Source organism: Anas platyrhynchos, chromosome 12 (assembly GCF_047663525.1).
Source record: "Anas platyrhynchos isolate ZD024472 breed Pekin duck chromosome 12, IASCAAS_PekinDuck_T2T, whole genome shotgun sequence".
Lineage (NCBI taxonomy): Eukaryota > Metazoa > Chordata > Aves > Anseriformes > Anatidae > Anas > Anas platyrhynchos.
Genome location: NC_092598.1, coordinates 17,701,066 through 17,723,579, shown reverse-complemented (window position 1 = coordinate 17,723,579; position 22,514 = coordinate 17,701,066). Strand labels below are relative to the sequence as shown.

General features: G+C 40.1%; 1 protein-coding gene across 7 annotated transcripts in view; it reads left to right on the top strand.

Annotated features, from left to right (window-relative positions):
• Positions 1–22,514, top strand: part of ADCY7 (adenylate cyclase 7) — a 62,560-nt gene that overhangs the window by 8,591 nt on the left and 31,455 nt on the right. For 4 of the 7 annotated variants that reach the window (XM_027467196.3, XM_072043767.1, XM_005021583.6 and 1 more), the window contains 2 exons: positions 10,824–10,972; positions 20,965–21,491. In XM_027467196.3, coding sequence (XP_027322997.3) covers positions 21,321–21,491 — 171 coding nt within the window. In that variant the 5' untranslated portion in view covers positions 10,824–10,972; positions 20,965–21,320. Of the gene's footprint in view, positions 1–5,029; positions 5,139–10,823; positions 10,973–15,692; positions 15,828–20,964; positions 21,492–22,514 lie in introns of those variants that run through there. The other 3 variants (XM_038185384.2, XM_038185386.2, XM_027467199.3) reach the window with 3 other exon arrangements.

Here is a 22,514-nt window from a genome sequence, read left to right as displayed (position 1 = left end):
TGGAGACCAAAATGGTCACAAATGTTGCCTTGAGTTGCGGAGACATGAGCCCACGCTTAGAGCAAAGCTCTAGCGGTAGGCAGAGGAGCTGTGTGGTCTCAGCGTGAACAGCCCCATCTTTCTTTTCAGTGTCACGGTTGAATTTAGTAAGTTCTCTTGTGTGCTAGTTGGTGGTTAAACGGCCTGATTTGAGCCCTGTGTGCAGATTAGCGGTTAGCAGTGTTTGTGCCCACCCTGTAGGTGAGTGATGCAAGGCTTTCAGGGCATGAAGGAGGGTCTGGGCTGTGCCTCCCCAGGCTCCCTCACAGAGCCCAAACCTTGGAACAGCGGCCCTGGGCCGAAGGTCAGCGTGACTTGCTGTGTCTGGGGAAAGGGAGCTGCTTGGGAGGCCCGTCCAGCAGGACCACTTCACTCCTGCAGCCCAGGGGTACCTGGCAGCCACAGGGACACTGAGCTGGTTGTGGGGGGACTTTGTAAAGGTTTTCAGGTGATGCTGGAGATTGCTAGTTAGTGCAAAACCAACTATCCTGTGTGCTGTTCCCTGGGTCTCCCTTCTTTGGGGTATCCTCTGGGGATCCGGTCGACGCTCTGTAGGGCTCCTGTGTCTCTGTACTCCACACCCCTCAGTGCAGGCTTTTCTTTGCTCTGCCCTCTGAGAAGGATCCCGGCAGGTCTCGATTCTCTTACCGTGCCCTCAGCTGCTGGTTTGTGACTCTGGTCAGGCACAAACCCTTGGGTGGGCTGTTGCGTGGTTACCTCGCGGTTTGAGTTTAGACCTGAAAAACTGGTTTTTATAAGCACTAACCACCTGTTCTGTTAGGGAACGGCCGTGTAATTGTGGACGGTCTTTAATGATGTCTTGTTCAGCAGTGGAGGCTGAGCGCTGCTCCTCCCTCTGTAGTGCAGTACAATCCATCCTTCTAACTGGGTTCAGGTTCTTGAACAAAAAGTTACCTATGAACAGTTAGAAATGTCCAGCTGACCTTCAGAATATGGATATTGGTTCCCTGGGTAATCAAGAGGAATCCGTGGTTGCAGAGCTGTATTTTACATCTTTGTTCTTTCTCCCTCTCCAGAAGTGAGTGCAGCCGGGCTACCTGTATGGCTTCTAACGCTGCCGTCACGGAGCAGCTAGGTAATTACGGCTCTGGTAGTTTTTAGCCAGTAATTGGGCTGGTAACTGGTCTGCATTCAAACCTAAGAGGATGACTGCACACAAAGTTGCCGAGGAACTAGTTATAATGCCTCAGTTATTACTCGAGTGTATTATTATCCTATATAAGGTAAAAGTGAGACAGTTTTTTCTACTTTCGTATCCAGGAGGATGTAGTTTGTACATTAGCATTTGCTATGAGAGATTTTACATGCTATTAATCCCCAAATTTTAATTGATCTACTAATAACTTATTCATGTAACTATGCAATTAGTTTCCTTTACCATGATAATCTTAAAATATACATATTTAAAATCTGGACAATCTGATACTTTGGACAGACTGCAGAACATAGAAACTACATTGTATGCCTTGTGATTTGAAGTAAGACCCCATGTACTACCCATGGACTGTTATGGCCTATTGATTTTTTTTTTCTATGTTGAGGTATAGGATGCAAAAGCAGGCAACAGTGATATTTGCCCACCTGTCCTTTCTCTTTTAAAATAAATATACAAAGAGTATTTTACAAGATGATAACCTAGGGGTTGAGGGAAACACCCTCCTTGCAGTATTGCCAAATGTCACTTCTGAGTTTTTTGTTGTTGTTGTTTTTTTTTTTTTAAAGCATTTTAATACTGTAAGACTCATCTTGCTCTTCCCTTCTCAATTTTGATCTATTTTTGGCCTAAATTTAGTTTTTCTCTGCAGTCAAGTGCTAAAAGCTTGATTAAAACACACAATTTTGTGATTTAGTGACATACTAAAAATGTCAGCAAGCATAAATATCCTGATATAGCACTAACCTTGTCAGACAGAATGCTAAATCATTCTTATAACTTCCTTCCTGTCTTAATGGAGAAGTTAGCAAACCTTTCTGCACTTTCCTAGGGCCTGTGACTTACATTTTTATATATGTTTCCCTACAAGCAATTTTAATTCTAGATTACAAGCACACTAAATGATGGAACATATCAATAAGGTTATGTGCTGGGTATGTGCAATATGCAAGATGTTTTTGTATTGATGCTATTGTCTCGTTTTTATGCTTTTGTGCAAGTGACTAATTTCTGAACAAAGACTAGTGGTAAAGCCCCCTAGAAATAGTAGTACTGAAACTAAATAAACCCATGTTTTTGTTGATGGTTCCTGTTTTTTCTTCTGTTTGAGTTTAGCCATAATGAGAATACACCTTTCTTATCTGGAATTTATTGACCAGCATTTTACCCTGTGGTCTAAGTTCCTTGATGCTCCAGAAGATTCACCAAATATTCCCTGTTCCTTAGGTTGACCTTTCTGTTACTAGTTTCTGTAGGTAATTGTAAAAGAAGGGCAAACTGGGAGAGTCACTTGACTGCTTGGAGCAGCAGTCATCACCCAGCCAAGCACTGATCCCTGAGGGAAAGGGGAAATCCAGTCTGCACTGGCTCTGGGAAGGTCAGGCGCTGCGTGGTCACTGGACTCCGGCACTCGGTGCTGCCGTTCGCCTTCCCACTGTAAGCTGCAGGAGGAAGGATTAGTATTGCATGCAGTCGGACTGGTACTTCATTCAGCATTTTTGCTCACGATTATGAATTTTCTGTATTGCCTTTTATTTAAATGACAGGTTTCTTCACACATTTTTATGCTAGTTTCCAGGCATAATCTCAGTTAAGATGAGACTTTTGTGAATACCATTTTCTGCAAATCTTAAAATTTGTTTGTTTTGGGTTACTTAAATTCTTGCTTTATATTCACAGTACAGATTTGTTTTCAGCCGTGATGTCAATTATGCAGGCATCTAGGACTCATAGTATGTGTAAAATATCTCTTGTACTTGGCATAGTTAATTACAACTGCTTTTTTTTTATTAGTAGTATTGTTGTGTGTGTGTGGTTTTTTTTTCTTCTGTGCGTCACCCTGTCTAAGGATTTGGGATTTCATAAATCAGTGTTTTGGGTGGAGAGTTAAGTGAATGTTAGTTTCTCTGTTCATTGTCTGTAGCCATTGTCCAAATATAAAAACTTATTCTTGCAACTTAATCTGTGCTTCATATCTCTTACTGACACAATACAATTTGTTTCCCAATGGGACATCACTTGTACTGTTAGCACCTTAGTCAGAACCGCTGTGTTCCCTCTGCCTTCTTTTTTAAAATCTATTTAAGCTGGCAGTCTGAAAGACTGCCTTTTTGTATGCTTGTCAATGAACACGTTCAAGCAGTTGTCACGTTAGTGTTTTTTTTGTTTTGTCTTTTTTTTTCAAAAAATGAAGTAATTACGCTTAGAAAGGTAAGTTCTGACAGTTTGTTTGCATTTAATTTCAAACTATTTTCTCATCTGTTTTTTTTTTTTTGAGCTAGAATATATTTATGTGAATCATTCAGAAAGAGACCGTGATTAAATTATTGGTACAAACAAGTATGTATGTGCCTGAATACATATATCTTCAAAAGGTATATACTTAGTCATTTGAAGAAGTTGATTGCATTTTTTTTTTTAACAAAAATACATGCCAGACATTTTTATTTACACTTCATCCTTTCGCTTCCTCATTTCTGACTTCTTGTATTAACTGTACACTTAGGTTTACCATGGTGACGACGTAGAAGTGTGGATATAAACCACTGTCTCATGGTTTAACTCAATGTTACAACATTTTTATGGCTGTGTGTAGCACGTAAGGTAGCTAAAAATGTAGACGTGCCCGTTTTTATGCATGGCTTAGGTCACTGAAGGGTTGCGTACAGTTTATGTTTTTCCTTACCCAGAAACACTTCATTATTAGCTCCTGCTATTAGCTCCTAGAATGAAGCTCCTTCACTATTAGCTCCTAAATAAAGCGGGCTAAGTGATAGAGATGAGTACAGGTTCTGTCATATTGCAAGTTGCGTTGTATTTCTGCTACATTTGTTAAATTCTTGCCTTTGAGACTTTCTCTTTGCAAGCTTCACAGTATTTCCTAGTGAAAGTTTGTCAGAAACAGTAAAGTGACTTAATTTAAAAGCAACAGAAATATCTGAGGGAAGTTTCAGCGTAAGTTTCAGGCTTTTGGATTTAAAAATATTTGGGGAGTGTGTTATTTTAGAAACACTCTGCACGTACACAAATGTTTGTGGTTTTTCTTTACTTTATCAGTGAGCAGTCATATGTCTTTCTAGACTGGAAATTAAATGCAAAAATACCTGGGTTTGAGATTTGACTAGGGAAGGTGTATAAAGTATTTAAAACATGTATTATGAGCTTCAAAATACCCACAAAAGGACTGATTTTTTTTCAGTTTCTATGCAGAACTTTTAGTGTAAAAAAAAAAAAAAAGCGTGAGTTGAACCTTTTAAATGGTTCTCCTTATCTTGAAATTCCTTCAATAAATCCCCCCTCACTTGCACTTGAATACAGATACTTTTGGTGTTTGTCTTGCCATGCAACAGTTTTTCTGAATGCTTTTTTATTTTTTTTTTTCCATACGAAATTACTATTTTTTTAGGCAGCAAGTTTAGCGTGATACAGTGGTGGAAGCAGAAACCTGGCAGTCAGCTGATGTGAATATTGTTTGTAGGGTGGTTCTCTCAAGTCAGATTTTTTTTTTCTGGCTTTTTCTTTCTGCAGAATGCTGATAGCAAGAGTATAGGAGGCCCCCTGACAAAAGTGGAAAGTGTTCTGGGCATTAACAGTAATTTGGCTGCTGGAAGTTGCCCAAAGTATTAGCAGTACGTTCTGACTCTTTCTGAAAACTAAAGTAACAGATCTTTTTCTAATAAGCACAAGTCAGCTTGGGTCCTGCTCTACAGTCATCACTTCTAACAGCACAGAGCCCCAGGGATCACTGCAGGGCATCGACGGGTTCAATACTGACTCACAGGAAAGAGAACCACTGCCTAAACCATTGCCACTGCTGATCTTGAAAAATGATGCAATTGCCTTTCTCCTCCCTGCTCTGGGAAAGCATCTCACATCTCGCTTGCTGCTGCAGTTTTCAGGGATGGGATAATCTAGTCTGACTGGGGTGAGTCTTCACTTGTAGTGGATATTTATCAGTGCCTCTTAAATTCTTGAATATTTCCTTGATGTTATGGACTGTGTATAACTGAACTGAAGCGCGAATCACTGACTGCTCTGACTGCTTGCCTAGCAAAGATGCTGAGAAGTCTGTTTTCCCCAAGAAGCTGATCTTTTCTATTGCTGGCTCTTCTCTCATTATCTCTGGGCTCAGGACATGTGTGGGAGCACAGCTCCTTCATACAGGGGCTTTGGTGGCACTGCCAGGTGAAGGAGCTGCCTCCTGCCTGTGCTCCACAGCTCCCTGCTGTTGGTTGTGCCAGATCGCTGACCTGGTAGATGCAGTTAGAGAAAAGGAAGCAAAAACTGAGGGATGCAATAGGTTATTTTTGAGCTGAGCTGACCGAGCGTGGGCCTAGAAACACTCACACGCTCATAACGAAACGGTGATGTGGCGTGGTGACATGATGGGAAGAAGAGGAGGGGAAACTCTTTGAACAAGCCCCTGTCCCAGAGCTGCAGCCAAGAACTATGGGTTTAGCTGCTAAAAAAATGAGCAGCTAAAGCTCCTTTCCAGCTTTCTATTCACTAAACTAATTTAAGCTGCGTGTCTGTGTCTGTGGAGAGGGGGCTGATTTATTAATATGTGCCCTTGCCACAGTAGCTGGTCGTGTGTGAATACATCCCTGGTAGTGATGCCTGTCATTTCACTAGGAGGCTGTTGTCCCGTTACATTAGGGCTCATGGCTCGAGCAGTAAGCTGGGCTTTAGAAATAAGGAAGTGGTAGAAATGGCCCATGTGTCAGGTTGAATCATACATGGGGGAAAAAAAAAAAAGTGGTGGTTGGGTTACAGATGTGTGAAAGGGGTGCAAAGGCCTCCATGATTCCAGCCATCGCTCTGTCTTGACATTGTTTAAATAATGTCAAAAAAAAAAAAAACAACAAACTTTTCTTTCTTAGGTTATTGGAACGTAGATTATTTTTTTTCCTGCTTGTGTAACTGAAACTGCAGCACTGACTTGCTCTGTAGCTTTTGTAACCACCAGGACTGTCAGTGGGAGTTGAATGACCGTCACTTTGCTCTCCTTAGCACGCGTTCTTATTTAATTTTATTTTTATTTTTGAATATAATAATATTATACAATAACTTAATTATTTTTTATGCAATATTTAAAGCCTGTCACTGTGCTTCCTGCCACAGCTAAAGAGACAGGCTCCTCCAGGGATATCAATTTCTGGAAGCATGATATTAAAGTCCAACAAAAAGTTCGTGTCAAAGCTGGTGATTACTGTAATGCATTGTTAAAGGCGCAAATCATTTTGGACTATAAAATGTCCTGTGAGTGTTTATATATTTTGTCAGCACCTTTTGGGGATTGATGATGGTATTAGTTCAGCTCCTTTGGGAGAGAAAAAGGGATACCACACACTCAAAGCCTGCCAGCAGGAAATCTGTGGGAGAGCCGAAAGTTAGGAAATGGATTTTGAGTTCTTCGCTTTAACCGCAGTGGTCATCCTTCTCATCCATAGGCTAAGAGCTTCAGGAGGTTTGAGAATTTGTATGTGCACAGGATGGAAAGAAGGGATTACAGGCAGGAAAAATACCTCTGGAATTTATTATGCTTTAACCACAGGATGTGGTTGTTAAAATAATGTCTTGGGTTTTTGGCATTATTTGGATTTCATTCCTGCTCTTGAACTGTACTGAACAAATTCAGTGAAAGTTAAAAGTAATCAGAATTTTGAAACGTGGGGAAATGGCTGTGACACTAATTAAAAGGGTGATTTATGCTCCCACTGGAGCTCTCTGATCTACCAGATAAGATCTTGCCAGTGAACTATCAAGCCTGGGTTGTATTCCCAGATTTGCTACTGAGGTGCTTCATGGCATTTAGTTAAGCGCTTTTCCAGTGCATAACTGCTTGCTTTCCTCTTGCGTTTCTACTTCAAATGTGAAGTCTCTGAATCATGGATTATCTTTTAGGAAACTAGTGTTTGGTCAGAGCTTAGGGCTACTTCTTAATTCCATTTTTAGTCAGAATTTTCTTGGTGTATAGTGCTGGGGAAAAAACAAACAAACAAACAAAAAAAAACCACCAAAACACCTTTTCGTCTCCCAACAATAAAAGTTAACCCTGTAATTCTACGGAATTTAGTTATATAGTTTGATTACATTTCCATTAAAAGATATATCCTTTTCTCAGATTGTTTCTAGATTGCCATTTTTGAATTTGTCACTTTCTGCTTTTTATCTCATGCCGTTTTATCTCTCATTATGGGTGAGTAGTTGAAGTCCACAGTTGCATTATTGGGGTACTGTATCTTCTGCCTCCTTTAGTTGGTCCTGTACAGTTTCAACTCCATAGCATTCTTCACTCAGGTTAGTTCTGGTGCACGTCTGTGTCGTGTCTCAGCCAATGAATTCCTGCTAATACCAGCCCTGCCAGGGCACTAGCATAAAACAAACCATAGTACGACCTTGCTGAGAGAAAGAGAGCTGTAGTGAGACCCCCCTGGGTTTTGGCAAAGAGCTTCCAGTGGTGCTGGAGAGCTGCAGCTGCAGGGGTGGGAACTGCGTATTTGATGCAGCCTGTGGTAATGGTGTTTCTGCTCTTGCTTTTGCTCATGAAAATAATTGCAATTTTAAATTTGAAATAGTTTAAATATGAAATACTGTTTGCTAAATTCTTAATTACGTGCTTGTATCAGATGGAAAAACAATAGTCACTGAAACGCAAAACCACTCCAGTATAGCCTTCAGACTTGTTGCAGCAAGAAAGATTGTACCAGCAAATCCTGGAGACCTTCCTAGCTGTGCTTCTGAGACAGTCTCTGTGTGGGTCTTTTTACTTCAAACTTTGTGCGCTCAGGAAATAGTTCCTGTGTTAATTAAATATTACTTCCAAGAGACCAGAAACTAGTCTTTGTGTAGAAGTCCTGTTTTCTAGGTGTTTCCCCAGGGGGATCAGTTTCAAGATGTTGGTAGCCAAGGAGTTCGGGTGTAACAAAGGTAAAATGAAGAAGAGAATGAAGAATGCTCAGCTGGTTGTAACAAGTACAGTCAGGCTGCTCTGTTGTGTTATCATTTAATAATCTTAAAATTCCTTTTATGGCAGAAATTGATACAATTTTGACATTTCTTGTGGTTTTCAAAGTAATTCTACAGATAGCATAGGAGAGGAAGCAGTCCTAGCTTTGTCTGAGACAGTTTCAATCTGACTTTTGCGTCTAAGCGTTTATATTGTTTCTCCAGTAAACTGTCTTACAAGTTCCTGAATAATGTAAACTTTAAGTTAAACATCAGTTCAATTTATGTTTCTTTGGAAATTTAGGATAACATGGAAGTGATTTTAAGGAAATCTGTAAATATGAGCCAGGCAGTAAAGGAAACATCTTAGTCTTTGTAATAATTCTGGTATGCTTTATATGCAGTTTTGTTGTTGTTTTTAAATTTTAAAAAGATGATAATATGAAATGCGTTTTAAGCATTTCTGAAGTATTTTGGAGAATAGTGAAATCTGAATTTCCTTGGGTTAGTTGATATGTTGGTGAACAAATGTCCTGAATAAAACAGGGAAGAATCAAACAGTTTTGGAAGTCTGTGCTCTAAACAGGTGTTACATTTGGGTGAAATATGTGAAGTCTGGGAATTTGTAATACAAAAATGATCCATCCCTCTGTTTGGAGTTTCTGTTAGGTCACATTTGTTATTTCTTGAAGCTAATGAACTCTCAGTAAAATTAACTGAGAGCTATTCTCATGTCTTTTTCTTCTTCATGTTTTAAGTCTCCAAACCTAAAGCAAGGGAAAAATTTTGAAGGAAAAAAAAAAAAGTAATAGTGTGTTACTAAGGACTGAACAGAAGACTTTTTTTTTTTTTTTTTTTAATGTTGCAGCTTGGCTGTAGGTTTTTACAACTTTTAATAGTTTTAGCTTGATAAAGATTGAACACACATTAAAAATAAAAAACAACAACAACGAAAAACAGCAAAAAGTGTGCGCGCGCACACAAAAAGATAAAACAGATTTGTGCTGCAGGTGCATTGATCCACCAGCTCAATGCCACATAAATAACAAATTGGTAAGTGTGAAAAGCACCTGCAGTCAGAGCAGCAAGGCGCAGTGCTCGCAGTGTAGCTGGTAAATGTTCGGCAGGCAGAATGAGCAGGGCCTGCAAACAGTTGCTAGGGTAATAGGGCCTGTGGTTAGCACTGAATGCAGGCAGCTTTCTCTGTCTTGTAGATCAAAAAATGGCTCAAAGTACTGTGCTTCACTTCCTGAAACATGCTGCTTATCAGGAGGCTGCTCTCTGTGCCTCTGATGAGCTTTGGGTAAGCATACAGAGAGAACCATCTTTTTTGCTCCCTGTAGGTGCTGAAGCAAAGTACTTCTCTCATTTCTGCCTTTGTTTTCAGTGCTGGTGCATGATGTGAAGCGTACTGTCCTTAGGGCCTGCTCCTGACACCCCTTCTGGCTGGGCAGCTTGATCCCTCTGCTCATAAAGTTTATCTTGCACGTAACTGCTTATCGGAGGCTCTGGTGAAATTTGTATTTTCAGACAGTTTGTTTATTATTATTATTATTTATTTATTTTTTTAAAAAAGGAAGAAATTTGGTGAAGTTTTGGGTATCGAGCGTAATCCTTACTGTAACCTCTAAGAGCTATCATGATACAAGTACAAATAACAGCAGTTAAGCCCTTTCACAAACTCTGAAAAACATAACACTTTAGCAACCTGTGTAAAATCTCTGAAGTGTTCTTTCTGGATAACTGAAAAATAAATGAGTAAATCATAGCATATGTTTCTAAAAACCGTTATGAAATTTCTGGGACACCCTGGCTGTTTGGGCATTCTCCTCACTTTCCTACGTGAGTACCAGTGCGCAGCTGCTGGTATTGCTCTCTGGACTGCACTGACCCATTTCAAAGCAGCTCGAGACATCTGTCTGCTGAATACCAGGGAGCCATCCTTGCTGGAGAAGTATTAAGATGAAAGTAAAGAGGAAACCTGTTTGGGCATTCCAGATCGAACATGTACCTCTAATAAGATGTACAGAGGTTATAGTCTCATTTTTATCTCCGTTTACACACATGCACGCAGCAGATTTATATCTGCCTTTTCAGATCAGCTCTGCGAGATGTGGTCTTGTTTTCTTCCTTTCGCTTTTATCTCTAAGGCTGCAGGAAGGCTTTGTCAGGATCTTGACCTTTTTCTTAAGAATTGTCTCCAGTCTCCACCTGACTTCTATAAATACTGATGCCTGTGAACTTGGCTAAGTGGATCCAAGCAACTTCTATCCAAAAAGTAGCAAGATTTGATCACAGCTTGTCCCAGTGCTTAAGGATGAACTGGGCATTTAACCCCTTGTGACAGAAATGTTTTCGTAGCTTTGCTGCTGAGTGGGATTGCATATAGACATGCAGAGTGCACGCTTGTGTGTGTGTTCTTGGTGACAAAGGTATTTTAGATAAGTATACAAATATGCATAAATGTATATTTTGTTTTTAAAAAGCAGTGCATTGTCATTGTCAGAGTATAGTAAACTAAGTTTTTCTTCTATTGATTTTCCTGGCAAAAGACAGAGGTTGAGCAGTCTTTTTTTCTTCCTTGAGCTACAAGGGGAAGAAGTAGAAACATCGTTAATGCCTACGGTGGTCCATGGAATAAGGAGTCCTCATCTTGTTGCAGGTTGGTGTGAGTACCTCAAAGATTTGGTGTCAAGAATCATACATGCCTGGGCTGTACTGACTCTGCTGCACAAATTTCAAAATGATCAAGCAGACCACAATGGAGTGAAGAAATGCTACTTTTGCTGATGAATTCTGTGGCCTGTAATGGTAAGCAAACAAGTTGGTTTTTTTTAATCAGGATTCTAAGTAAAATTTAGGACCATAAAACCCCAGAGTAACCTGTCATGCACAGCTCAGCCTTACAGTCTAGGTAAAAAGTACCTTCTCAGTGGCTTCGCCCTGCTCTGGGGATTGGTTAGATGTTGATCAGCATGATAATCTTTCATGTGATAGTGGCTGCGTACTTTGCTATTTGGAAAGTTTTTCTGTGGACTCTGTTACTCCAGGGAAGTAACTTCAGAGTTTTTTAGACAAGTAACATTTACCATATCCTCAAGTTTTGCTGTGGCTATCAAATTATTTCATGTTTTTGATATTAACTATTTCTGTTTTATAATACTAGTTAACTGAATTTAGTATCGCTGAATCCAAAGGGTAAAGCTGCTCAAGGGTAATTTAATTTAAGTGCCTGCTTCACTTCAGCTGTTGCCTCCTGAGACACCAATATTTCCCATAGTGACTCAATGCTTCACATGATGCAGGTTTCCAGTAGCTTGTTAGTGTAGAGAACAGTTGGGTTGGCTGCCAAGCAAAGCTTTGAAAATGAAAGATACAGGATAAGATAAAATGAGAATGATAGTGATTACAGATTTGTGTTCAGCAGTTGCATTATCTTGGTAGACAATCAAAACTTACAGTGTAAAAAATTCCCATGGGTTATGTGGTTGCCTATGGAGCAGTACAACACAGAGAGCTTTGTACTGTTTCTGTACACCTCTCTTCTTTCAATTATCCTAGAGACCACACCCAGGTACTTGTGAACACTTGGTTCACATAGCCTGTAGTGTGGGTCAGTGATAAATGTGCGAAACCCATAACAATTTTGCAGCTTCTGGTGCTATCAAGTATGACTGAAAATATAAGACTTCAGAGCTTTTATCCCATTGGTGGTGTTTTATTTCAGTGAGCTCATAAGTGACCTTTCCTAAACCCCACATTGCTTTTTTGAAACCTTTCTTAACCAATCTGTTCTTTTTTGGTGTCTGTTGTGAGCTGAGGTAGGGTATAACAGCAGAAGCAAAACTTCCTGCCAGAAGTGTAGGTATGTCTCCTTAGTGGTACTTCAGTGCTTAACCTCCAAGGGAGGGAACTTCCTTATTTCAAGTGTTAGTTTTAGTTTTGGTTTTGGCTGTAAAGCGTGCGTGTGGTGGTGTAATAAATACTGCATGGCTGATATTAGAAGAAGTCTGGGGAACGTTAAAATGCCCTTATATAATAAATAGTACACAGAAATAAGATTTTAAAGACATGTACTGTATAGAATTTACTGGTGAAGTGCTGGTCACTAAATAAAGGGGAATTGGATTTAATATGTCCCTTTTTCAGAAATGGTAGGAAGGCTTTCTTTATGAAACTTTAAGGGCATGTTATACTTCAAAAATATTTGTACTGCAATAGCACCCCACAGTACATTGTTGCTGGTGCTGATGTACAGTCATGTTGGTTCTGTTGTCCATCTGTCATCAGCATTGGGCTGAGGTTTGTTTCCAACATGAAATTGTCTGCAGATCTGATATTCTTCAAGTTAGTGCTCTTCCTGAAGCAGATACAGGTGAATAAGTAGAAATCCAGACAGAAAAAATGTTTTTTACCTTTGGCTTAAACACAAGCAACGTTGTTCTAGTATTATGGCTTACTCTTGTATTTTGGTTATGATGCTTGGTAAAAGCATTTAAAAATGATTGGTTCTATAATAGCTATTGATAACAGAGTACAGTATGAAGGCAGTGCTGATTGGTACTGTCTCCCATGACATCTTGCTAGCAAAGCTGAGAAAGCGTGGGATAGAGGAGTGGACAGTAAGGTGGGTTGAGAACTGGCTGACTGGCCGAGCTCACAGGGTGGTGATCGGAGGAGCAGAGTCTGGCTGGAGGCCTGTGACTGGGGGTGTTCCCCAGGGGTCGGTGCTGGGTCCGGTCTTGTTCAACATCTTCATCGATGACCTTGATGAGGGAATAGTGTCTGCCCTCAGCAAGTACGCCAATGACACAAAGCTGGGAGGAGTGGCTGACACGCCAGAAGGCTGTGCTGCCATTCAGCGAGACCTGGACAGGCTGGAGAGATGGGCAGGAAGAAACCAAATGAGGTTTAACAAGAGCAAGTGTAGAGTCCTGCACCTGGGAAGGAACAACCCGAAGTATCAGTACAGGCTGGGGGGTGACCTGCTGGAGAGGAGCTCTGAGGAGAAGGACCTGGGGGTCCTGGTAGATGACAGGTTGACCACGAGCCATCAGCGTGCCCTGGTGGCCAAGAGGGCCAATGGGATCCTGGCGTGCGTTAAAAGGAGCGTGGCCAAGGGGGTCATCCTTCCCCTCTACTCTGCCCTGCTCAGGCCTCACCTGGAGTACTGTGTCCAGTTCTGGGCTCACCAGTACAAAAAAGACAGGGATCTCATGGAAAGAGCCCAGCAGAGGGCCACAAAGATGATGCAGGGCCTGGAGCATCTTCCTTATGAAGAAAGACTGAGAGACCTGTGTCTGTTCAGCCTGGAGAAAAAAAGACTGAGAGGGGATCTCATCAATGTGTATAAATACCTGAGCTGTGGGAGACAGAGGGATTTGGCCAACCTCTTTTCAGTGGCTTGTGGGGACGGGACAAGGGGTAATGGCCACAAGGTTGAACACAGGAAGTTCCGCACCAACACATGGAAGAACCTCTTCATGGTGAGTTTGACGGAGCACTGGGACAGGCTGCCCAGGGAGGTTGTGGAGTCTTCTTCTCTGGAGATATTCAAGGCCCATCTGGATGCCTACCTGGGCAGCCTGCTCTAAGGAACCTGCTTTGGTAAGGGGGTTGGACCCGATGATCTCTTGAAGTTCCTTCCAACCCCTTCAATTCTGTGGTTCCGTGATTCTGTGATCTATGCTTTGAGCAACCTTATGGGGTCAGTTACCTACTACTCAGTGACATATTTTCAGCGTGAACGTCTGTGTTAGTTCTTCCAAAAACTCGGAGAGACTAAAAACCCAAAGCTATTGGGTTCAGTGCATCAGCTGAGGCTTAGCTGTCTGTATGGGTTTCTCCTCAGGTCAGCAGCATGCAAGTATTGTAGAGAGAAGAGAGAGCTGTGTTTATCTCTGAGCCTGCTTCTCTGTTTCACTGTCTTTAGTTGGACTGAACCTAAATCTAAATAGCAAGTGATTTCTTTTCTTATCTGACTTAGGACAGGTTTTATCTTCCTCCCGCCCATAGCATGCCCCTTATCCCTTGCCGTGTTGTGATTGCACCTGTTCTGTGCAAATACACTGTTTACCCTAGAGGTGGGAAACATGCATTTCTCTGGAACTGCAACACTCCCCCTAAATAACTAAATTAGGTGGGGGGAAGGTAAAAGTAATGTGTGATGCACATTGCACTCACTGTGATTTATTGAGCGTCTCCTGGCGTACCTAGCTGTAAGAAGAGACAAGTTACGTCCATGTGTTCTGGCGCTGGCACATCAGCAGACTGTTTCTTGGTTGCTTTAGGGAGAGAGAAAAGTGGAGGCATACATGTATTTAAAATATTGCTATACAAATGAGAGAGATTTAAGTCTGGATGTAATTACGTAATTCTTTTAAGCTGAGGGAGCTTGTCAGCTTTAGCATCCTAAACAATAACATCAGGACAAAAAACTTGTCAGTTTGAACACGACTTTCTTTAAATGATCCTTTTTCTTAGTACTATTTTCAGTATAGACTGAGTATTACCTGGTGTAATGTATTTTTTCCCATATAAGGAAAATGTTTTGAAAATATCAGGGAGTTCAGTTTCTGTAAAAATCAGGGGTATTCAGTATGAAAAATTAAGTCTCCCTCCTTCCCTCCTCTGTTGGAAATGCTATTTTACCTATAGTCTTCAAGCTAAATATTCACCTATAGTCTTCAAGCTAAATACTCTGTATTTGAGATTTTTTTTTTTGGTAATGTATTTTATGTTGCTCTTTATTACTATAAATAACTGAACAAGTGTTCTGCTTTTGATATAATTGAAATTATACAATGAAAACTTATCCTGACTTCTGAGGACACTGTTCAAAGACGTGACTTTTAAAACAGGTCACATAAAAAAAAAAAACTTCCTGTAAGTGGGATATTGACTTTTGTAGTCATAAATTCAATTTTAAACCAGTTAGTCAGAAAATCTATCTGTGAGGTACATCGCAGTGTCTGGGACTCATGAAATAATCACACACCTTGGACTTTGGAAGATGCAAAGCACAGCTGAATTCTCTTCTGGTGTGATAATACTTTTTTTACACCCTGGAGTTTGTTGCTTATGAAAATCAGCATTATAAAGGACTTTTTTTTTTTTCTTGCTGAGATAGAAACTGAAGTTAATTATAAGGCTGGAGAGATTGTTGTTTGAGCTGCCTTATGTTTGCACAATAAACTACCTTGGAACAGCAGTGAACTCTCCCATCTAATTTAGTCACACTGCTCTGGTTATATGGATTCTTTTTCCTCTTTTACTTAGCTTAGTTTACGAGCTAGTTGTAAATTATGAGTCTTTAGTTTCCTGAGTCATCTTCTGTAGTCATTGCTGTGTCCTGCGTGGATCAGTAGCACAGAGATTTCTTTGTGACGGGCTAATGGCTCTCCTTGAAGCCTGTCCTGTAACCATAGTGGTGTTTGCCAGCTCCAGATGCGATGTTATCAGTAAACTTCTTTTTGGGCTGTGGACCCGTGAGAATTGATGAGTCAATTAGCAACTCGCTGCTGCCCTTGCTCCCCTACTTGTGGTTTGCCTTTCCTTTCCAAAAGCTGGGCCAGCTCTGGAGCTCATCGGATGCTTCTGCTTGCTGACACGCTCCAGCACCCAGAGAGAGAAGTGACAGGGCAAAACTAGCTTTCTGTTTTCCTTGGTGAGTAGGCTCAGAAGAGGGGCCAGAGGGTGCTGGAGTTGGGTGCCTGGGCAGGCTGGCCAGGAGAGGGGTCCAGGTGGGAGACACCTTCTCCTTCTTGTGCTCGGAGCTGCCTGCTCGGCTCAGATGTGTGTGAAACCATGGCCTCTGCTATTTCTCATCTTCTGTTTCTACCAGTGGCTGGAAAACTATATTCAAATTACTACTACACAAGTCGTTCTGATTTTAAAGGCTATTGTACCACACATGTCATGAGAAGAAGCAATCTATTCAGATAGGAATGTGAATAGAGAATGTTTTAGTTTTTCTTTGCAGAGTATTTAGCACTGTCATCATTATGGCTCTGAGTGCATAGTGATAACCTTTGTTTTATTTCATTGATAACAATTGTTCTGACACGTTGGGGTTTCTTCGGTTTCCTGATTTTTTTTCCAATTGTCAGACTACTTTTTTGTATTGTTTTGGCTTTTGTATGTAAATCGAGCTTTGAGTGATCATGCATTGAAGCTTCATTGCATGAATGCTCACTTTTAATAGGAAAGCAAGGTAAATGTATATCAGATTTTTTCTGTTTTCCAGAAGGAATTTTTGACAAATTAAACATAAATAAGGAAGGTGGAATGACACACAAAGAACTTCAGGGTACAAAAATGGTTTACCTTTGTAAAGAAACTTACTGCACAAGTTAAATTTAGTGCTGATAGCAGATAAGGCATTACAAATGTGTCTGTTCTCCTTTTAATATTTTCATAGGAGCAGAAAAAGCTAAGATGACTGCAGGCTAGCATTTGGAAGCAAACTCCTAAAAGGAAGAAGTGTTGTCTTTAACATGAGTGGTATTTCCTGTGGTGACTGCTACGAAGTATGCAAAATCCAAAAGGATTGCTAACATTCATTTCCTAGACTGAATTAGTTGTGGAGTCCACTAGGCTGTAGATTATTTTTGCCTGAAATTCATAATTCGTCTACTAATACTCCTGCAATTATTCAATTTGATGATTACAGATTCCTGATTCCCTTTTAATATCTGCTAATGGGTAATTATGGTCAGCAATCATTCTTGTCATGGAAATTGCTAATGTAATTTCAGAAACACTGTTGTCATTTGTGTGAAACAAAAGATGGAATGAAAATCAAAAGTGCACCTTTTTCTTTGAGGCTGTAGTAGTCAAAAACAGAAAAACTGCTTCTGCTCACTTTTGTGCTTTGGCTATTGAGAAAAATAAGGCAATATATGTCATTTTACTTGATTCTTGCTATTACGGTTTGGTTTTAGCATTTCATGGATGAGACTGCTTTTCAGTAAACAGCTTGAGGTGAGTAAGACTTAGCTGCAAATGAGCAGCTAAGTAGAAAAATAAGTACTTATTATCCAGGCAGTTACTGAGAATGTGTTTGTGAATACATCGATAATTTCAAAATGGAAAACAGAACTGCAGCGTACTTGGATCCTACTTGGAATGGCATCAACTCGGTCAGTGTCTGGTAGGGACAGTACTTGTAAGGAAAGGGGAGAAAGGATGTGATTCCTGCCCATCTGCGTCAGTCCTGAGTGGGAGACTGAGCAGAAGGATATGGATTTGCCAGGTCCACTCCACAGTCTGAAACCTGAGAACAGTTTGTGCTTCATAAATAGGATAAAGGAAGGCCCTACCAAGAGCTTCTTTGTTGTTATCAGCCTGATTTTTTTTGTCAGATAGCACGTCGTTCTGTCGCTCCATCTTGTGCTGCCAGGAAGGAAGAACGCTCTCTGTGCCGCTGTGACGGAGCTTTCTGCTGTGGTCTCAGGGCCTCAGATGTTCTCCCGTGTCTCCCTGCTCACCCTGCCATGGCACTGGTCCTTTAGGACAGATCAGAAGTTACCCGGCCTTCAGCACCCTCTGCATGCTGTTTAGGACATGGCTGGAGATGGAAAATGAGGGAAGTCCTGGCAGTGGTGGGGGCACAGGGGTGCTGTAACCCCATCAGGTGATGTGCCTCTTGTCTGAGTGATGCAAGTTCCCAGATCAGTTTCCCGTTTGATTTTTTTTTTTTTTTTTTTTCCTATCACGAGTCCAATGCTCTTGTATATTCATTGGGTCAACTTCTTTATCTGACCAAATATTTTTCACGTTAACTGGCATGCGCAGGGCTGGAACTCATCTAGATCTGATTGAGTTTTATTCATTTGTTTGGTAGACATTTTGGTCAGTTCTCAGTGCAGCTTCCAATCCATACTATTGGGGTTATTTCTGTGTGTGTGTATATATATATATAAATATATATATATGTATACACTGAACTTATCTTGTTGACAAATTGTTCCTTCTCCTTTCTAATTCTTCAGAACGTGGCGAAGACTTCCAAAGAAAGCTTTTTTCTTGATAAAGTGATGATCAGATGATTTTATTTATTTATTTTTTTTTTTTTGCTGCTGGTGCTTCTGGGAGTGCTGTTTGGACTTTGTGGTCTATTGCCAGCTGAGGGTTGCATCTCTCTTGTAGTGTCAGAATGCCAAATCTCCAAGAAGCAATGACCAAAAAAAGTAAAAGTGATGCTGTGGTGAACAGTGCTCATGTGATCCTTAAATACATAAACAGCAATGCCTTCAACTGATGATTTTACTAGTGTGTCATGTCATCTCGGAGACAGAACGTTTCTCCCTCTCATAAGTGTTTCTTCTCTTCTTTAAAGTGGCTGTTGGAAAAAAAAATCAAAGGTGCAGGAAGGACAAAAAGACTGGAAACTTTCAGCTAAGTCTGTTAGTTTCTTGAAGAATAGATCTTTTTTTAAGGAAATTTTAAGCTAATGGGAGGAATTAATATCACTACCATTTTTGTGTTCAAGTCTGGTTAAGCAATTTGAAGTTTTAAAATATTTTGCTTGTACTGAAGAAGCACAAGTTGCTGGTTGGCTCTTTTTAAAAAGGGTTCTGGTAGTGGCAGTGGATGCAGGATGCAAACTGAAATTAGTCCAGAACTGAATTATTCATCTCCAAGTAGTATTTGGGTAGGGTGTTACAGATTCCTGTTAAACCAATACGGTACCAATTGAGGATTTCTTTATTTAATGGAGTTTTTGAGAAGAAAGTGCTGTGACCCAGGGCTCGTTAGTAATTACTTGCAGTATATGTCAGTGTAACAATTGGAAGGAATATGTGAATCAGTAAGGTAGCACTCTCTTACTTTATTGAGACAGATTAAGTCATTGAAGAGACGTGCCTCTCCGATTTTTGTGTCCTGTAAAACTCTTGAAGCCATCCCTGAGTAGTATTAAAGTTGATATTTGACATCTTTTTCATCTTTTGAGCATTAGATAACTGAACCAAAGCCACAGTGCAGTTCTGAAGAATAGATTGTGCCTGGTGGTGTGTTTTCCTTGGCAGAGTCAGAAGAATAAATGGCAGAAGGAAAGCTGTGAAGTCATTTTTCTTGGATTGCAGATTAAGTAGCCCAAGACAGCATTGTGTGTCTCATAATTGTGAATGTATCACTGCTTAGTAATTAATGGTTATTTTTAGAAAGTGGATTTGGTTTTGCGAACTGGAAAAAGGCCTTTTTTTTTTTTTAAGAACCTTTCAAAATATCTATTATCATAAAAATTACCATAAAATTGTATTTCAGTGAGTATATTAAATATTTTTTCTTCTGAGAATATACACAGAGAGGGGTCCCTACCCATGGCAGGGGGTGGGAACTGGGTGATCCTTAAGATCCCTCCCAACCCAAACTGTTCTGTGATTCTGTGACTGTCACTGATTTCTACGATGCATCCACACACCTTTGCAAGAGCGCAATAATGTGTATGCAAATAGCATAAGTGCCAGGGGATTTTTTTCAGGTGAAATATAGGAGACCTTTTTATTAGGAAAGAAAGCTCAGTAACAGCAAGTACAGGTGTGCCTAACAATGGCACAGGTGTGCCATTAACTGTACAAGGGGAAGATCTATTGAAACACACCTTATTTTATTTCAGATTTCAATATGCATCTGCATTCCTTAACACTGCTTCTGGTTGTAATGTGAATGCAGTGGGAACATGCGCCGTTGAAAGTTTTGCCTTAGAGTAACTGGCTAGAGTTTGGCTTTTCTTTTAGCTGGTTCTTTCTCCCCAGGGAAATAGTCTTGGGCACCATGGTGACGGCAGTCAAGTGGCAAAGAAGCTGTCGTCCCGTTATCAAGTTCTAATAAAACTTCTTCTGAAAGCCTGTTTTTCATGCTCCCCGCCATCCCATCCCCCTGCTTTTTTGTTTTATGTCTCTTGGCATTGAATGAGCTATATTCACGAATGTACTTGAAAAACGTTGGTAACTAGTAATTACCAATACAGTTAATCTCTTAATGTTCATTGTTAATAGAATGCACACTTTGCCCTGGAAACGCTATTAATTGGACTTGAATGAAATATATAGAGCTAGAAGCTTTTTTTTTTTTTTTTTTTTTTTTTTTTAATATATAGTTGAGTGAATTTTGGCTTCGGTTGTATTCCTTTCTAATTTTCGGTCTCCTTTTTAATTAAACAAATTGTGAAAGGAGTAAGAAAAATAAAATTAAAATACACATTTTGAAAAAGAATTAAAGCAAGAAACATGTATTATGATTAATATTTATATATGTGCATCACGTCAAAAGTGTTGTTTCGTAACAACAAAACCCACAAAACAAAAAAATCAATTACATCTTTTGGTTTCAGAAGGGAGCTGTATGCTCGCTGTTCAACACGTTTCCACGTCAGCTGGTTAGCAAACTTTCTGCCCTCAAACCAGCACGTTTACTAGTTCTTCCAGTCTTGCTAGCGTGAATTGTCTTTAGTTTCTGTTGCACGCTGCGCCCATGAAAAATACATCATTTGTTCAAAAGGAAACAAACCAAATTTAGTACACTTTTCAAATGAAGTTTCAGTTGGTGGAGTAAGGTGTGATGGTGCACGCTGAGCAGCCGCTGCCAAGTGTTGCTGGAGCCCTGCCTCTGTGGCTGTTAAGACAGCATCGCCTGTGCAAGGGGCTGTCGGGCTTCCACTCTGTGAGCCAGAAGCAGCTTTCAGTTGCTGCTCTTTAGAGCATACAGATAGTGAGTTTAAGTGTGCTTTTTTTGGGCAGGGGGAATGTTGTGCACTTTTGTCTGAAGACACCTAACTTAATAATACTGTTTTTCTACAGAGTTCATCTCAGGAAGTGAAATTCAAGCTTATGGAAAGAAGGTAGAGACTTTCAAAATAATTTAAAGAAAAAATAAATCCTTGCAGCACACGTACAAGTTGATCTAGAGATTCCCACCTGAAACTGGTGAATAGCCCCTGGTTTTGGGGACGCTAGCTCTTTCGCTATTGGTTGCATCGGGAATCTGAAGTTAGTGCTCATGAGAAGTAAAATCGGAGAACCCGGGGTGCTCAGCGTGGCTAAAGATTGTGGAGACGGCAGCAAAAAGTCAGACATTCTCTTTGAAGTAGAGGCTTCAGCTGGGTCCTTTTGTGTGCCCTGGGAACTGAGAGAAATAGCAGCCAACCTGGGATAAAATGCCAGCTAAGGGTAAATACTTCTTCAATGAAAATGATGACTGCAGGATAACAGACCCTCTCTATGAGAAGTACCGCTATACAAGCCAGCAGCATCCACTCCTGCTATTGCTGCTCTTCATTGCAATCATCTTCTGGACTATACTAATTATCATCTTTTCTTTTGAAGATGTGAGTATACTATTGAATTGTTGGTATTCAGTGTTTTCAAAAATGATGAGAAATAGGTAAAATAGCATACACATAAAACAGCACTCAACGTTTCTGGTTAAGTAGTTTTTGAGCTACATGGTATGAAAGTTTGATGTTGAAAGAAATAGAGTCATTGTGTAAATAATGCTGTGTATGTTTTTGAAGGGATAGGGTGAGACAAAATAGTTTTGTTACACATGCACAGTTAGGAGGAGGCATGTTCTTCCATTCCTATATGTTATGAATAAATAGTAATCCTCTCTGAGTAGTGGCTATGATAGTAAATAAGTAATAGTGGGGCCAAAGACACAACAAAATCATAAGTTAGAATGTCTCCTGCATGTTTTGTTTTTAAACTTTGTTTTTAGATTCGTCTAAGAAATGTAAATTAACATCGGTTATGAACTCCTGGTGGTTTTTGTTTGTTTGTTTGTTTTTGTTTTGTTTTAGGATTTGTATATTTATTTATTTACTAAAAAGACATCAAACCATCCCACAATGTAATGGGAGATCTGTTGAATCAATAGTCATTTAGCAAAGTGCAGGGATCCTATAGGCATAGGAAAGGTGCACCTTAAAGAAATTTGCTGTTGTGTAGCATAATATGATTGTTGTTGTTGTTGATTTTTTTTTTTAAATAAATAAATCAAGTGTTCTTCAAGTAAGCCCAGTTGACAGCTGGTAAAAAGGGGAGTTGATTTAATGATAATGTTGTAAAAGGGTAATGAGGGAGCTGTTACAATCCTCCACTGCCTTCTTACACTGATTTTCCAAATAGAGTGCTTCATGAGAAAGTGACTTAATCATACCAGTTGCACTCATATCCTGTTTAGCTTTTATTCCTTGAAAATGGAAAGAAATGTCAGTGCTGTTTATATGTGTTACAAGTCAACTGCTGTAAAACCTGCAGAAAATAGTTGTTGTGCCCCTTTTAGCAAAGCTTGAATTCTTTAAATATGTTTATTTGAGTACAATATAGTATAGTTATAACAGCTTAAAAGA